This window comes from Trachypithecus francoisi, unplaced genomic scaffold, assembly GCF_009764315.1.
Source record: "Trachypithecus francoisi isolate TF-2019V2 unplaced genomic scaffold, Tfra_2.0 Lachesis_group16, whole genome shotgun sequence".
Lineage (NCBI taxonomy): Eukaryota > Metazoa > Chordata > Mammalia > Primates > Cercopithecidae > Trachypithecus > Trachypithecus francoisi.
Window position 1 is genome coordinate 85098732 of NW_022681461.1, and position 18286 is coordinate 85117017.

General features: G+C 36.7%; 1 protein-coding gene across 1 annotated transcript in view; it reads right to left on the reverse strand.

Moving 5' to 3' along the window:
* PLPPR1 (phospholipid phosphatase related 1) overlaps nt 1-17627 on the reverse strand; it is a 154482-nt gene extending 136855 nt beyond the window's left edge. Inside the window, exon 1 of the mRNA XM_033237957.1 lies at nt 17518-17627. Coding sequence (XP_033093848.1) covers nt 17518-17580 — 63 coding nt within the window. The 5' untranslated portion in view covers nt 17581-17627. The remainder of the gene's footprint in view (nt 1-17517) is intronic.
* Nucleotides 17628-18286: the final 659 nt, after the last annotated feature.

An 18286-nucleotide genomic window follows, 5' to 3' on the forward strand; every position in this document is an offset into this window, starting at 1 on the left:
AAAATGAAGTCTAGAAGCTTCAGAGTGATTTCTTCAAGGCCACGTGGCTACAAGTTTACACAAGAATGAAGACAAAAATCCAAATTCCCTGATTCCTGACCCAGCACTGTTTCCAAAGGACTATAAACTCTTTTATCCCCCCGCCAAGGTCTCTGCTGAAATCCTACATAGCTTGGTTTAAAAAGCATAAAAAATATGCTCTAAAAGTAATGGCAAAAACAGCAATTACTTTTGCACCAATCTAATACTTTTATTGCTCCATCTGTAACATAGCCTGGGTATAGAAGACATACCAATAATGTGATAGAATAGTGTGTTAGAAGAAAAACTGCCTTGTTGCTTTTAGAGGTGGCACTGCCCCCAAATCATTCAGTAATGACAGAGTTGATACTGTTTAAAACATGTATCTGCAAGAGGTTTGTAAAAAATCGATGATTTGAGGTCTTGGGGTTATTTGACATTTCTTATAGCTCTCGGCAACTTCCATTCAATTCTGTGCAATAGAAGTTTCTTGAGCATTACTGCAGAGGCAGCTAGTGCCCTGCCCTAGTCCCTTGGTACTCACCATTTTCTTACAAGAACGAATCTGTGCCTGAGGGTTTTTTGAGATTCAGAAGTACATTGACTGTATGCAAGGTTGGCCAAAGTGCCTAAAATTCAATGCCTCTGGGAATAAACCTCAAACAACAGTGTAGCTACCATATGACAGATATTCCAGCTTTCTTGCCCCTCAGCGGGGAGAACTCTGAGGCATATTCTGGCAGCCTACTAGAGCCCCATTTCTCCACAATGAGAGGCTGCTCTTTAATGCACCCTGTATCAGCTTTATTTCTTTTCCATTTCCGTGCTCTCTACAGTACTTCCTGGGATTACCACCCAGATAAACTACTTGTATTCAAATCCTCATTTTAGGGTCGGCTTCTGGAGAAATCCAGTCTAAGACAAGCATATACTTTGTGCACATAACTGTTCAATAGCAAGCCTTGAGGGATATGAAGATGGAAATGATATTACCCCAGTCCTCAAAAGGTTGAGGCCAGGGAGGGATGACTAGACTTCCAAATATGCAACCACATAGGTAAGACAAGAGAAGACAAAATATTTTGGGAGGATAAGGGATGTATGCAATAAAAAAACATTTTTCACAAATAAAGGATTCTCACAATGAACAGTAGAATTTGCCAATAAGAACTCACCATGAAGTTCTCTATAGCATGATGTTCTCAAATAGGCTAAGCAGTCACATTATGTACATTAAACAACCAACCAAGGTCTTAATTTTCCTTGGAAGCATGTGTCAGAGAATTTGTCATTGCTTATATAATGCAAGTTTGCATGACCAATCCAAAGGGGAAAATTTCGTGCAACCTCGTGTTTTTTTAGGGGCAAGAGTGGGCTCATAAACCTCCAAATTGCTTGGACCTAATTGATTCACTATTTTGCATCTTGTGTTTGAAGAGTGTCAAAAGCATTTATTTTTTCTTTTCACTCAGTTATGTCAAAGTATGCTAATTTCTGTGGGAAGCAAACAGATTGAATAAATTCTGTGTATGTCATTAGGTTGAGAAGCCAGCCCTTTGAGCTTTCACTTGAGCTAGGGATCATGCCAAAGTCAATCACATGTTTGCAGGTCACAGACATTGACCACACAGAATCCTATAAATAACTCTTAGCCCAAGATGAGTTGCTGAATGAACGACATAATAGAGTAAGTTGAATTAAACTATGTGATAAGAAACCTGAAGGACACCCCTGAACTGGTACAAGGCTGGCTTTTTCATATTGGCTCTAGCTGGATTGTCTTGTGAGCTAATGATTATTGAGCATGTAGCCTGCCAGGTTCTAGGCACCTTAAAAACTCTATTTTATTTAACTCTGAAAACAGCCTAGTAAAGCAGGTATTATCATTATTACCTGTTTATAGTTTAGAAAACAAAGTCTGAGATAGTCAGTAACCTGCTGAAGGTCATACAGATATTTTGTCAGACCCTCAAATCCAAACTTTCCCTAAAATACTATGCTGTCTTACTCCAGAGCTGAAAATAAAGCATACTATATTTTAGCTTCAAAGTGTTTCATCTTAGGAGATGCTAAAGAAGAGTTTGAGGAAATATCAGCTAAGAGGAACTTATATTTTAACAGTATAGAGTTGAAATTATTAGGTGCTAATGGTTTCAATGTCTCCTCCAAAGTTTGGGTGTTGAAACTTAATGGCCAAAGTGATGGTATTAACAGGCGGGACTTTAAAAGATGACTAGACTCTGAGGGCTCCTCTCTCAAATAGAATTTAGGTCCTTATGAAAGAGGCTTCACGCAGCCTTCAGCTCTCTTGCCCTTTTGTCCTGTCATGGGAGGACATGGTGTTTGTCCCCTCCAGAGGATGCAGCCCTTACCAGACAAACTTGATTTTGAACTTTCCAACCCCCAGAACCATGAAAAATACTTTGCTGGCACCTTAATCTTGGACTTTCCAGCCTCCAGAACCATGAAAAATACTTTTCTGTTTTTTTATAATTTACTCGGGCTCATGTATTTTCTTACAGCAGCACAAGTGGATTGGGAAATTGAAATTGGGTCTAATAACATGTAGTTCCAGGGAAAATGAGTCTTTACTTTTTTTCTGTGATTATTTTATCTAATATCAAAAGAAAATTAATGAATTTTTAAGTTATATACATTCCATGCAATGTATACCAAATATTTATCCCCAGAAAATCTGAAGATGTTCTCAAGGAAAAGTTGCAGGGTTTAATATCAAATGATTAAAATGCATTGGTTGAGAAGGATGTGGAACACATTAAATTTCACAGAAGGATGGGGACCTACACAGGAATAATGGCATACAACATGAAAAATAAATAAAATGAAATTGTCTACACTGACTTAATTTTAATTAGGTAATAAGTACCCTGGGTCACACAGCTCTCAGATTTAATTCAAATCTCTTTAAAAATTGTTTTAACCCTCAATCTTCAAATCTTATCACCTAGTTTTGCTAGAATAAAGTTATTCTACTCTCTATGTATTCTCTGCCTTACTGGGTTTCCCAGAAAGTGAACTTTGAGACAATGATGTGGGCCTAAGCAGTTTATTTGTGAAGTGATCCCAGGAAGCATGTTGGATGGGATCACTTCCCAAAGGGATGGGATGGGAAAGGGAGGGAAGCCAATGAAGTCCATTAATGAGTGTGTTATCACTTTGGGCAACTGGCATTCTATTTTGCTGGTACCTTTTCAGAGACTGTATCAAACTCCTGTGAATTATCCCACTGAGGAATGAGGAAGCTGGATTATTTATCTACTATCAGCCCTCCTTCTTTAGTTGAGGGTTGCTCCTGGGAGTGCTATATGCCCCGTCAATTATAGTCTATTTGTTGGCCTAGCATGTTCCTACAGCTGGAGAACAGCCTCAGGCAGAGGACAGAGAATTCTATCTTTTCCAGAACTGTTTGCAAAGCCCCTGGGGATAGATCATGAGAAAATGAACATCTCCCACTCTATTGGTATACATTCCCACAATGAGGTTCTTTATTCATTTAGTTCTCAAGCTTTACTGGAATGACCTGAAAACTTATAAAATGCAAATCTCTAGTTTCATCCCATTCTGATTAAAATCAGTGGTTGGGTTCAGAATTTTAACAAGAACTCCGATCACTCCAAAGCAGGTGGTCTGTGTGCTGCAGTATGAAAAAAGTGTGCTAGTGAAACCAAAGGCTATTAATGAATCTCCATATAGGCTAACTAGTACCTCAGAGATAAAGTTCTGTATCTCAGCCATAGATGTACCTTATTTTTCTGTGTCTCATTTTTCAAATATAAGCTGTTGCTCATAAAGAAAATATAATGAGTATATGGATGAGTTAGCACTTTGCCAGTCCAATTCTGAAAAATTACTTATATGGGGAAACAAACCACTTTTATATCCAACAGATCATGCATCAGGAGAAAAAGTATCAGATATCCTCATGCTAGAGTGACCACATTTTTCTAACACATGGTCTGCTGAAGGAGTAAATTTATGGAGAAAATAGGCAGAAGAGTTCGCATTAGGACAGAGAATAAAATTATTGTACTTACATATGCTGGTTAGAAATCTTGGGAAAATATTTTCAAGCCCCTGCCACAGGGACTAGCAGATAAACCAAAGCAGTTTTGCAAAGCATCAAAGTTAGGCCAACCATTGAGATTGTGTTTTTAAGTTTCCTGCGTTATAAGAAAGGGTGACATAGTAGTTCAGAATGCAATCCCTTATATTCAGAAGTTTTTCAATAACAAAGTTCCTTTCACATTTTTATTGGTCTATTATGTATTAGGGAAAGTGGGCAGTGAGAGCATTGGGGCTATGACACTTGTTCCCCTCTGAGAAAGATCTTCTGCAGTCTGAAGGAATATGGAATCTATTGTAAACAGTGAAAATCTCAGCTCATGTCTCCTTTTCCATGATGCCAGGTTCTCGGCATGACTTCTGTGATCTCTTATCACCAGGTAAGGTCTAAACTCAAAATATTCAAGAATGCTTTTGTTTCCCAAAGCCCTTACGATAAACTGCATAATATGGCCTGCAAGGTACTGTATGATTTGGCCTCTGTCTACCTTGCCAGTCTCCTCTGTCACTACGCCCCGTCTCATCCTTTAAGCTCCAGACTTGAAACTCTTTCAGCTCTTTGAATCCTCAGTACCTTTATAAGTTTTGGTCCATGCCAAGCTATCGTTTCCTTCTGAAGCCCTTCTCCTATGAGCCTCCACCTTCACTTGAATACCACCTCACCATCTTCAGGTATTGGTCTACATGGAACTTCCTCTGGTTGGCTTTCCTGACCCCTTCAGACAGGTGACTTGAAGCTCCTATAGAATCTTTGTAGACCCTGGCTCTCCTAATCTTGAAGGCTCCACCTCTCACGTTACGTATGTGAAGATATACCACACTGCCCATTATGAAATCATTCTTGCTATAAACATTTTGAAGTTTTATAGTTCAGCTTTTGAAATTTTTGAATATGAAGCAATTTTTGAATATGAAATTTGTCATTGATTGGGACAGAATCAAGACCTGCAGGTTTGGTTGTGAACTCAGTTAATAATCAGTTGTATGATCTTAGACAAGTGACTTAACCTCTATGAATCTGTTACCTTATCTGAAATGAGGGATTTGCATAAGTGATCTAAGGCCCCATTTAGCTCTAAGAGTCTATGCTTTTATCATTAACTGTGGGGTGGGATTTTTTGTTGGTATACATTCATGGGGATGGGAGTAGGGCAGATTCTTTACTGATGTAACGTGTACCACAAAGACTGAGAATACTAGTGGGTATGCTGGCCAGAACTATGTACACAAGTATATGTAGAAAATATAGTACTAAGACTGAAAAGAGGGAAAACTATTTATTTGATATAATGAACAATTTATTAACCTAAAAGAAATTCAGATTACTCAAACATTTTTTATTTTCCTAAACAAGACTGACAAGTAAAACGTGAGTATAATTATAGTCATACTCTCTAAGGCTTGGCATTGGTGAAAACCACATAGAACGTGTTGTAAAAATAATAGCGGGTATTAGAAACTTTATTTCTATTGTGATTTGAGAAATGATATGTCTTTGGATCTTTTGTGAATATAAATAGTTTTCAAATCGCAGAAGACATAACCAGTCTCTAACTTTGTATAAAGAATTCTGTATTTCATACTACACACATCAATAACTTAATGCAGTCTTTAAATATAGTTTTTATTTTTTCTGATAAAAAGCAATACAAGTTTAATGCACAAAATGTGTTTTTAATCCCAACACCCAGAAAAAGACACTGATTTTAGTGCATACCTTTTCTTTCTAGGCATACACTCGATAGGCACATAATTCCAAAAAGGCATCACATTTTACATCTGTCTTGCCCAGTTGGAATGGAGAGGTTATCTGGTTGGAGCTTGCAATATCTGTTGCCATGACTAACACACCTGGCGTATCTGAGAAGTTAGTGAGTCTGATGGTTCACAAAAGCCATTTTTATGAATTAATCTGCATAGAGAAAGTAAAAGGAAAAAATGATAGTAGGAAAGACAAGGAAGTCTGCCTTAAATATTTGTCCCTAAGACACAGCACCCCACTGATGTTCAGGTGACAGTGAGACATCAAGTTTGGGAGCAAAGCTTCTTCCCGCCTCTGTGTGGAGAAAGTATAATACTAGCGGGTCAATATTAGCATCCCTCCTGTAGGTAACACTAGCAATGACAGGGTGAGGCAACTTTACATGGTTTCTTTGCTTGAGGAAACAGACATGCATGACCAAAGTTGATAAAAAAGGTGGCTAGTTCTTTGGGTAACAAGGCAAGAGACTGCTTCATGAACACAGATGACAATCTCAGGCTCAACTGGGCAATTGTGTAGAGCTGTTGGAATCTCCTGTGAACAGGTCTGAGCAATAGATACTGGTATTTTAGTTCTTACTGATACCATGACTGTCATCTATATTCATGTACTGGCGAAGCCTGGAGAAACTCAGATTACATACTGCTTGGAAGCCATTGCCTCCCGCATTCATTTAACTATCTAATTTGAATATTTCCGCATGAGGTTAATTCTTTAACAATATAATTTTGTATCAATGCATAGTGTTCCACTATATAGAGGGACAATAATTTTAGGACCAATCCTCTGAAGTTTAATATTGGGAATTTTATTTTTCATAATTATTAACAATTTTGTGATGTTATCTTGCAGCAAAATCTGTCATATTAATGATTATTTCAGTAAGATAGATTATTAGGAGTGTTCTTTTGGGGCCTAAGAAGAATACAAAGACTTGAAAATTTTGCTAAACATTGCCAAACTACTCTCTGAAGGTTGCCATTTTATATTTCATCCTCTTAAAAGTAGACTTCCTAGAAAGTCTGTTTTTATAGGCTCCGAGATAGATCAGAATGGCAGTTGTCTTAAATTATTATAGCACTGCATTAGCTTAAAAATTATGCTTCATGTAATTTTGGAATTAAGATTCAAGAGAAATTCTAATACCTTGGCCAGCCACATGTGTCAACGATGGTCTAGATTGGTTATTATATTCAAAGAGGGATTAATTCAGCAAGAGAAAAATGCATCACAAAGCAAAGAATGAATTTACCAGCTACCTATGCAAAATAATACACTGCATTAGGCAAGATGCTATCTTTTATAGTTCTTACAAATATATGTTCACTTCAGAGTCTGTCATTATCTTGGAATGGTTGCCTGGGCCTATGCCCCATGAGGTAAGGCAACAATGTAAAATTCTATGAAGAGCAAAGTATTGGTGTATTCATTCTACTTTATGAAGAATGCTTGGTTGAAAGTACTGTAATGCTAATTCTCAGGGAAATTTACAGGGAACATGTGATGTTACCACATGGTATACAGCATAAGGACAAGGTGGTCTGGAAAACAACATAAAGCAGGTGGCAGATTGAGGAAAGCTGGCGTAGAAGCTGGGAGATGCCAGATACTTTGGGATATATGGTTGTCACTAGGACTCTCGTCTTTGGAATGACAGGTACTCAGAGTCATAAGGAAACGTTAATGATCTTCTAGTCCAGTCACTCATGTAGTGCTAGAATCTTCTCTTCAGCCTGGTCTCTGCTTGAACTCTTTAGTGACAGGGCATGCTATCAGCACCACGTACTATATAAATTATTTAATGAATAAAAAACCCAGCAAGCACACACAAATGCCTTTATGAACTAGAATATGTCTAAGTAAAACCTTTTATTATCTGGATCATTTGGGACTTACTTTTCAGTAGGAAGAGATTAAACCATGAGGGAACTGTGGTAGTCATTTAGGCTATAAAGAATCTCGTTCCCTTCAATATATTTGTAGAATGCAATTCCCTACTCTCTTTGAAGTGGGGCATGGCCACATTTCCATTGCTTTGGCTAACAAAATGTGAGTGGAACTGACCTGTATCAATTAAATATGAAGCTATAAAAGCCTGTGTTGTGAATCACCATGTTTGTTTCCCTTTACCAAAGTGACTGTGAAAGCTTGTTGAGATGGAGATACCAACAGGATGGGTCCCTGAGTGATTGTGATGAACAAGCTCTCACACCAACATACATGGGACTGGCAGTGTGAGAAATCAGCTTGTGAAGAATGTTAAGCCACAGAGAGTTAGGCACAGTCTGTTATTATGGCAAAACTATCACATACTAATTATTAAGGTCAGTTTTAGCAGAGATTTTTTAAAATGCCAATTTAGAATATTTAGCCTGGGTCAATATATGTATTTGGTCCAATTTCCTAACATCTACAACTGTGATAGCCTACAGTCACAACCTGTGTTCAATACCTTATTTCGAAACTACATGTAATTGTGCTCAGCATTTTAACTTTTTTTTTTTTTTTTTTTTTTAGACAGAGTTTCGCTCTTGTTGCTCAGGCAGGAGTGCAGTGGCACTTGATCTCGGCTCACCGCAACCTCTGCCTCCCAGGTTCAAGTGATTCTCCTGCCTCAGCCTCCCGAGTAGCTAGGATTACAGGCACGCACCACCATGCCCGGCTAATTTTTTGTATTTTTAGTAGAAACGGGGTTTCTCCATGTTGGTCAGACTGATCTCAAACTCCCGACCTCAGGTGATCCACCCGCCTCGGCCTCCCAAAGTGCTGGGATTACAGGTGTGAGCCACCATGCCCAGTCAGTATTTTGAACTTTTTAAGGTAAAAGTAAATGCATTTTAGAAAATTGTTCAAATCTTAGAAAACTACATGCATCAAATTCAGTTTGGTGATGATCACTGGAGAGGCAGAGAAAGACAAGATCCTGTATGGAAGGGTTCATGGGAGCTTCAACTATATCAGTTATGCTTTTATTATTTTATTTTAAATCTGAACCAAATGTCAAAATGTTAAGATTTTATATAGCTGGGTTGTAAGTACTTGAGTAATTATTATGTTTTATTATATAGAATATGCTTGAAATCACTCAAAATACATTTTTAAAAGAATGTTACCCAACGGTTATAGACATCAAAGGAGTTTTCTGATTCCTATCAGCTAAACCTCCATCAAACAAAATGAGCCTGTATCAAGAGTTCCAGATAGTTGGGATTTAGCTGGATTAAAATATAAAAATATTCTTTAAGCTCTTAAAGGAGGGCAGATTGTAGAAAGTTCATATTGCAACATTTCTGTATGTCTGAACATATCAGAAAGGACTTCCTTACTCTATCTTTGTTATCCAGTGGAGAAAGTTGACTTCCTGAATGTGACTCTGAGACCAATAATTATGCCTATATATTTGTAGTAGAAGGAATATAAGAGTTGCATTTATGTTACATTTAAATCTCAACTGTAACATCCATTGGCAATGTAGCCTTAAGTAAACCAATTATCTCCTGTATACCTTTACATTTGAAATTTAAAAAGTGAAGATGAATTTCTATTGCATAGGGTCAATATTATCCTATTTTTTTTTAGTACTCCAGTTTTATACTAAAATACCATACACATGTCACATATGGAGTATTTAATGATATAACACCAATATTTGGGGCTATAAAAAATCTGAAACCTGAATAATATATCTTAAGATATGTGCAGATTTATCTATTTCATCAAAATGTTGACAAGAGCAAAGGCACTTTCATTCTGACCTTATCCCTTCTCATTCAAAATCCTTCCATGGTATGTTACAGTTATTATCATTACCATTTTATAGATTACTAGTGAGGCTGTGTATCTTGTGAGATTTGTATTCCTGCCCCAGCCCCCCACCCACCCAGAGTCAGATTGGGTCTTTATTATCTCTGAAAGGGCAGGGTGGGGAGAGAAGGATGAACCATTAAGGAAAATAGGAAAAGGGGACAGTAGAGGAATTATAGAAAGACCGGGGGTGGGATATTTCCATGCTCAACTCCCAGTCCTTCCCTTGGAATCTAACCACCTGATTTCTCTGAGAGCAGTATTTCCTTCTTTCCTGATTCCTTGCCCTCCAGTGCCAGACCTATTTTCTTAGTCCTACATTCTCTTCTCTTCTCTTCTTTGGGACAATTTATTTTAACAGGTGACTTTATCTCAAAATACTGTACTTGGAGAGCCTCAATGCTGAAGAACAGAGGAACTCTCACTCAATTGGAAGAGCTAAAGACAGGGATAAAGGATGATGGAAACCATAGTTCATTTTAGAACTTAACACTGATATTTCAATACCATGAAAAATAGATACTTGAATATTGGTATTGTCCTTGTTCCGATGTTGCAAACACTAGTCAAATGATGTTTAAGTAAGAAAATGCATGCAAAAGTACTTTATATTTGTCACTGCAATTTAAAAGACTCTCAAAAATTTTTATTACTTTGTTTGAAACCTTATTCAGTAACTACCTTAATATATATTATAAAAATATTCAAGCCCAGCAATGTCACATTTTTAGGGATTAAACTATACAGAATACCTCTCTTAGCGTCAAGGTTGTGTGTGTGTGTGTGTGTGTGTGTGTGTGTGTATTTGGTTGGTTTACTTTTCATCTTCATTGTTTTATGTTGGGTAGAAGCTGTTTTTCATTATTTTCATGTTAATATTTATTAATCACCTACCTCTTGGCAAGCACTTTCAGGTACATTGCCACATTTCTTTCCCCAAAAGTTCCCATAAGGAAGTCATTTTTATTTCCATTTCACAGATGAAGCAATTGGGGTCCAAAGAAATTCCCCAAGTTTATACTAGCAATAAATGGCAGAGCCAGGACTCAAACCCTGTGCTTTTGACATCAAATTATTTTCTCTTCTCACTCATTCTGTATAAGGATAAAATTAAGATCCAGTAGAGTTTTTAAAAAGCCTCTTTTGCTTCTTTAGAGAAAAAGCTTTCGATGTTACTTAAATGTAAAAATATAAGAGTTGCAATCTAAGTCTCAGGAACAGGGCAGTCAGCACTGCTGAATTGGGTACCTGCAAGTAAACGGCCAAAGCAAAGCCAAGAGACATTCGTTTTTCAAAACCTGAGACACACAAAACAAGGGAAACATTGAAATGGCATTCGATGTTCAAAAGTGATGATGTGGAATTCCTTAAGTTCTGGCCCCAGAGAAAGACACTCGAAATCATCAAGTTCTTGCTGAACTTCATGATATTATTTATCTGCAATCTGCAATTTATAACAATATCCTGCTAGGTTCAAGCTGAGAAAAATAAGTTGTCAAAAATAGGCAATAAAAATTGCAAGTATGAGCAACCATCAAAATGATAAAACTGTCAGACCTGTACACATCAGACAACAATTTCATTCATTCTGTCCAATTCCTGGTACTTAGTATTGTCTGCTATGGCAATTAAGCTCCACTTAGAGTTGCTATTAGCACAAATATATTTAAAAGAGACTTGGCTGAGTTGTTAATGGTTTCATAGAGAAAACGGTAAAATTGTCTTTAGAGGAATCCACCAATGTCTGGGAAGATCTGTCAAACAGGACTTCTCAGTCTTAAGCATTTTGGAAAATATGCCTGGTATTAGCTGTGAGAAGGCATGAGAGACCTCAAGAAGTTTACATTCTTGTTTTTCAGATGTTTCACTCACCAATTATAATGTGTTTTTCCTCAGAGAAATCCTTTTTACAAAGATAACCTCAAGCATGAGAAGTGTTGCTGAAATGACAGTGAAAAAAAGGAAAGAGGAAGAAAACAGGGAGAGAGAAAGAGTATCAGAAGTGGAATGGGAGAGAAGAAGGGAAGGCAGAAGGAAGGGAAAAAGGACTAAGAATGAAAATCACAGACTATCTGAATTTTTATCTCTATTTTTAATATTTTGGGTATGTTTAAGTACCTTTATTCTAACAAAAAGTAATATTATGAGTTTAAGGAGAAAAAAATGATGAGAAAATAAATGTCCTCATGTTCATTAAAGATTGTCAATTTTCTCCTTTTCCTGCATCATCTGACTCCTCTAGCTTTTGTCTGGCTCAGCATTGTTTCAGCTTGCTCTGGTAGAACCAGAGCAGTAAAGAGCTACGACCTGTCAGCCAGAAATATCATCGTGGACTATCTTCAAATTTTAGTGATTCTGTCTGATAAGTGATAGAGAAGTTTATATGCTGGCCTTTAAAATCACTATCCTATTTTTAAGGGCTTTGGCCAGGACTACAAGATATATTTCAAGATCAGTTGCAACTGGGAGATGTACAAAACAGAAATTTTTCTGAATGTCTGTCATTTAAGGATTTGGTTTCCAGAACTGCCTACCATGTCCATTACACATACTTCTTCATCCATTCTGCTTTCCTCCCACTGTGAATCCTCTGCCTTTCAACTTTTCCCTGTAGGTGCTCTCGTAATCTACAAACTTTGTTCTCTCTCCAGTGGCATCTTAACTTCTCCTTTTGGTCTGTAAGAAATTCAAGGATTACCAGGGGCAATGCTGCTCCTGACTTGGGATCCCTATATGACCTTTTATGTTGCCTGCCGTACTGTCAGGCAGCTTCTCTACCACCATTTCAGCCTGCTGGGTGAGTCCCAGGCAGGCTCCTCAGTCATCACCAACTTTGAATTATCGATGCTGGTTGGCATCTGTTCTCCTCACCAACTGCCACAAATAAAAAAACATCCCCAAGTCAAAACTCTGCTCATACAATTAAAATCACCAAGAGAATGCACATCAGCATTCCACTATGAGCAGCCTATATATGTCTCATTCCCACCCTGGATCTGTCACACACATTTCAAGCGTGGCCCAACAGTCCAGGCTCTATGAAGAACTTAGTGAGATCCAAGTTACAGAGGGGTAGTTACTATGTAAAGTATCCAAAACGGCAAAAGACATAATGTCTTGGGGAAAAATGTAGTTACTGAATAAGTGTTTGTGCAATGAATGAATGAATGAATGCATTCATGAAACAAAAATGCCATGAAAATGTTCCACTGCAAATATCTACAAACAATGGTTATCCTCTCTCCTTCCCTTTCAATTCACAGGTAAACTGAAAGTGTTCTATATAATCCACCTGCTGGTATAGGAAGACTCAAGGAAGGATCAACTTGGACTATACGTTTGAGACTTTGCAAGTTTGGTTGCTGAATATGGAAATTAAACCCAAGGGCAACAAACATTTATGAAAAATCCCTCCAAAGTGATACTCTCAACACCTAAGGTCTACATGAACCTTACAGAAGAAGTAAGCGCTGCTAAACTGGAGCTAAACCAAAACCACAAGTATAAGGAAACAGTCCAGCATGAGCTAAAGACAGCAGACACAACCAACAGGAGGATCCCAGTGCCAATAATTTCAGGTAATAGGACAATCTGAAAATATATAATTACATTTAATATAATTAAAGACAAAAGAAACAAAACCACAAGCACAGAAAATGACACTATAAAAATAATTTTAAAAACACACATAGAATTTCTGGAAATTAAATAAACAGCAACAAGATGGGCTAAGAGATGGAGTGAAAGAATGAGAAGACACACATAGATGTTGCAGAAAAAATATCTGAAGCAGCAATGGCTGAGAGTTTTACAGAGCTAGTGACAAACATGACTTAATATTCAAGACACACAATAAATCCTAGATAGTACAAATTCACACTTTGACATATTATATTGAAAGTTCAGAGCACAAAAAAGGGGGTGGGGATTTAACCCCCCAACTCATGATAAGATTGGAGGGTCAGACATGCCTCATTATACCCTCCTCCCTTTTGGAATTCAGGAAAAGCTGACCAGCATTTACCATCTACACACACTTTAAGTCTGATAAGAAACATTTATAATCTATTCTCTCTGGAGCCTGCTACCTGGAGGCTTCATCTGTATGATAAAATTTTGGTCTCCATAGCCTCTTATCAAACCAGACATTCCTTTCTATTGATAATGACTCAACCAATTGCCAATCAGAAATTTTTTTTATCTACCTATAACCTGGAAGCTCTCCCCTTCGAGCTGTTCCACTTTCTGGACTAAACCAATGTATATCTTACATGTCTTTGATTGATGTCTCGTATCTTCCTAAAATGTATGAAACCAAGCTTCACCCTGACCGCCTTGAGCACATGTTCTCAGGGTCTCCTGCAGGCTGTGTCACAGGGTGTGGTCACTCATATTTAGCTCAGAATAGATCTTTTCAGAGTTTGAATCTCTTCATCAACAGTACTAGACTCTTGCTGAAAGCATTGCTAAAGGATAAACTTCATGAGGAAATTATAGTAGGAGAGGAATAGTAAGCAAAGAAACTGATGAATACAGGTAAATTCAAAGAAGCCCAACTGAAAAAAAGGTGAAAAATTTAAGGAAAATATAAAAATGAAGGATGACATATAAGAGCTCTAAGTAGTCAAAGAACAGTCATTGCTTGTTTAAGAGAATTATGGAGCTATTGATGAACTTCAGTTTGTGTTGTCAAGTATGTATATTTAAAATATTAAAGTAATTTTAAGAAATATCTATAATTTATAACCAATAAAGGAAGGAAATGTGGGATTACAACAAATTAAGTAATCAAAATTTAGATGATGGTAGGGAGCAAGAAAAAAGTAAAAATCCACATTTATTCATAATTCAATAGTAAAACACTTGAAGTATTTTCTTTAAAGTCAGCAACAAGGCAAAGATGTTCTCCACCACTGCCTCTATCCAACATTGCAGGGGAGGTCTTAACCAAAGCAATAAGACAAGGCAAGAAAGTAAAGACATGACAATTGGAAAAGCAGAAATAAATGTGCTGCCACTTACAGATGATGTAATTGAAAAAAAAGCTACAGAATATATGACATACTCATAAAAGTAATAATAGAGGTTTTTAAAATTTCTTCAAAGAAACGGATATACAAATATCAAGGTTGCTTCTATAATGCAGCAGAAAACAACTGGCAAATGTAATTATCCCCTAGCAATTCTGCTATGTGTCATACTAAGAGAGCTCTTGCACATATGCACACAGAGACAAAAATAAGAATATTTTCTGCAAAATCATTTATGACAGTGAAAAAGCATATTAAGCAAACGCATAAACAGTCCCTCAGTAGGTATATTTGCACAACACGATAAACTGCAACAATTAAAATGAATGGACTGCCAATTTGGATAAATCTCAGAAACATAATGTTGAATGAAAAGGCAAGTTGCAAAAGAAAGGTTCAGCATAGTGTCATTTATGTAAAATTTTCCTAAAATATTATTTGTGAATACATACATATTTTGGAAAATATAAAATATGCATAGGAAAGATATAGGGAAAAGAAACCCCAAACTTCATACATACAATGACTTCTGGCTTCAGGACAATAGGATTTTGGCCATATCTGTAACATTTTATTTTCCTTGACAAAAACATTTGAAGCAAGGATGACAAAACTTTAAGATTTTGTGTTGATGGCAGGTGCAGGGATGTCAATTATTTTCTGTGATTAAATTCTTTCAAAATTAAAAAACAGTGAAAAGATATTCATTAGTCAAGTTGACATTTTTTTGCCAAGTTTTGTGATATCCTTGTTACAGTACCTGGAATAATATAGGTAAACAATAAGTGTCTGATGAATGAAATACAAGAGAATCATGAGAGCCACTTTGAATTCACCTCCTTCCCCCTCGATGTCTTGTGTCCTGTTTTCCTTCCCTTTTGCCTGCCTGTTTCTGAGAGGTCACTGATACATGCTAAACTTCCATGCAAAATAAGAACAACAATACAACAAGAAAAAGAAAAAAAACACCTTTCCTCTCCCAGATTTTTAGACTTTTATTTATGTTTGTGTCAGGGTAAGCTACAGAAGGACTAATTTATCTCCCTTGTTGCTGCTCCACCGGCCAAGCTCATCATTCACACATTAGAGAGCTGAAAATCTTCGGAGACTACCGCTTCCAGCAATAAATTAAAAGTCTCACTTTGAGGGTTGCTTCCTGCTTGATTTTTAAGAAAATATAAAATAGTATTGCTACAGGGAGGATAAAGATGATGATGGATGACTTATTCCGGAACTTCCCCCAGCCTACTTAAAAATTATTTTTCATATAACAAAAGAGAAAGCAAACACTGAAAAAGATACTATTGTTATACCTTCTAACCGTCTCACATGAGCAGCAGGAAAAATGATTTTTTCCCTTCACCACAATATCAATAAGAAGAACAGTAACCAGAACCCACAATATATATAATTATCACTATTATCTGAATGGAGTTATTTTGGCATTGTATAGCAAATTAAATGCAATGTATTAAGAATATGTGTTTTTGGTTGAATGATGAGTTCTTTGTTTCCCCGTTCAGAGATTTAGCTTAAATTGAGTCTATATGTACCTTCGTTTATATTAACATCTCTGTTCCAACCTTCTCTCCTATCTTTACCTGATTCTGCAACACGAACAGATTATCAAATATCACCAGAAAATAAATCATTGTGAAATACTTGTTCATCTAAAAGTACCAAGCAATGTCTATAAGGTGAAACTCATGATCACCAAACACCCATATATTTGATCGAAAATCAGAATGCTCAAAATTATCTGACTATATAGGCAGGTAAAGTTATTTCAAGTTGGAGAACATAAAAGTTCTTGTCTAAATGTTTCACAGGATTTGTATAAACAACACATCTACAACAAGTACATCTTTGCTAATATAAGTAGTGGTTTAACCCAACTTTGTTTTTATATGGATAATAAAGTAGATCAACACACATTTCTCCCATAGTCAGCCAAAAAGATGCCATAAAAAAGAATATGCTACAGCTCACCCCTGGGATGTAGAGACTATCCCGCAGTCACCCAGACAGGAAGTTCAAGATACTTACTTTTCAGCTCTTTACACTGTCATATTTTAGGCCTGATCTTCAGGCTAAAAAAACCGATCCACTACTAGATGCCCTATTTTCTTGATAAGGCAGATACAATAATATCTTATTTTGAGATAACCTAGAAAGCAGTTTTTTCCAAATTTCCTAAAAAATTCATGTCTTGGTCTCCTCTATAGCAAACCTAGAAAGGGAGGTAGAGTACAAAAGGAGTTCAGGAAATTTAACCAAAAAGATGCTGGAAAAACTGCTGGTACAAAGTCGGAGCAACTCAACAAAGAAATTCAGGGCAAAAGAAATCACACATTGCACAAGCTCCCAATATGCTACTAAACGAAAATGTCCAGAGGAGATAGTAAACTCTAAGATTATTTTTCTTTATTTGGGTTCCAAGGCAAAAGACCATGAACTATCATCATCTGTAAAATACCTGCATTATTGACTTCCTGAAACAGGATATTGATTTTCTAATGAACAACTTAATTAAAATGTTTCATTCTCTTTCATAGTTAACATTCATATCATTGTTGAAAATAGAAGAAATATAATAAAACACAATTTTTGTAACCCAAAAGTGAAGTTTAAAAATGTTCTTACTCTATGACTTCCTATTTAAGAAACATTTTGCATAGTTTAATTCTTTACCAACATCTGTGCTATCAAAATTGAATTACCAATCATAAAATAATTTTATAAAATAATCTAAGTTATCAGAATAAAAACTGTTACTTTTATTTCAATTTGTTCATAAAGGTTAAAAAATACACATACCTCAACAAATATAAAACACGGGATGATGGAATAACTTCGTTGAGTGTTGCTTCCTACAGCCATTTCTCACACCATATAGCAAGACTGCACCGTCTAAAACTGTCCAGACTGAAATAGAAATAGGTTGCATAGTATAAGAACCATATATTGAGAAGTCCCTTAGGTACTTACATAAAAATATCAGCTACTTTCCAGATAAGCAGGCTGTGTACAAAAGCAAAACAGTGATCTACAACACAGTCAAGTTAGACTAATAATCATTCCAGTGAAAAGCAAATAATGTATACTTGCCATGAACAGTTTCACATCCAAAATGACCAGGTCAGGAGCCCCTTGTGCACATAGCTAGTGAATAGAATTCTAATTGCCTAGTACTGCATAGTGTCTTACCCCAGTAGACTGTCCTAATGCCATGAAATACAATTTTTGGTATAAAACATTTTTTACTATACATCCTGCATGGATCTCTCTTGTTCCTAATCCTCCCGATTTGCAACCTAGAGAACTGTCTGCTTATACTCTGGTCTCTCCCTTTGAAGCTGACATTTAGTACAGAGGCACCAATCCCTAACTTCCTTCCTTGACCATTATTTGTCCTTGCTCCCTTGAATACACAGCCATGAACAACTTCGGATTAATATGCCACTGATGTGTTTTACTGGTTTCCCTGAGCCCTGTGTGTGACCCCAACATAAAACAGTAAAGGCCTAACACATTGCATTTAACTTATAAGACATTCACTTAGCTTATAAGAATGGAGTAGCTGGGC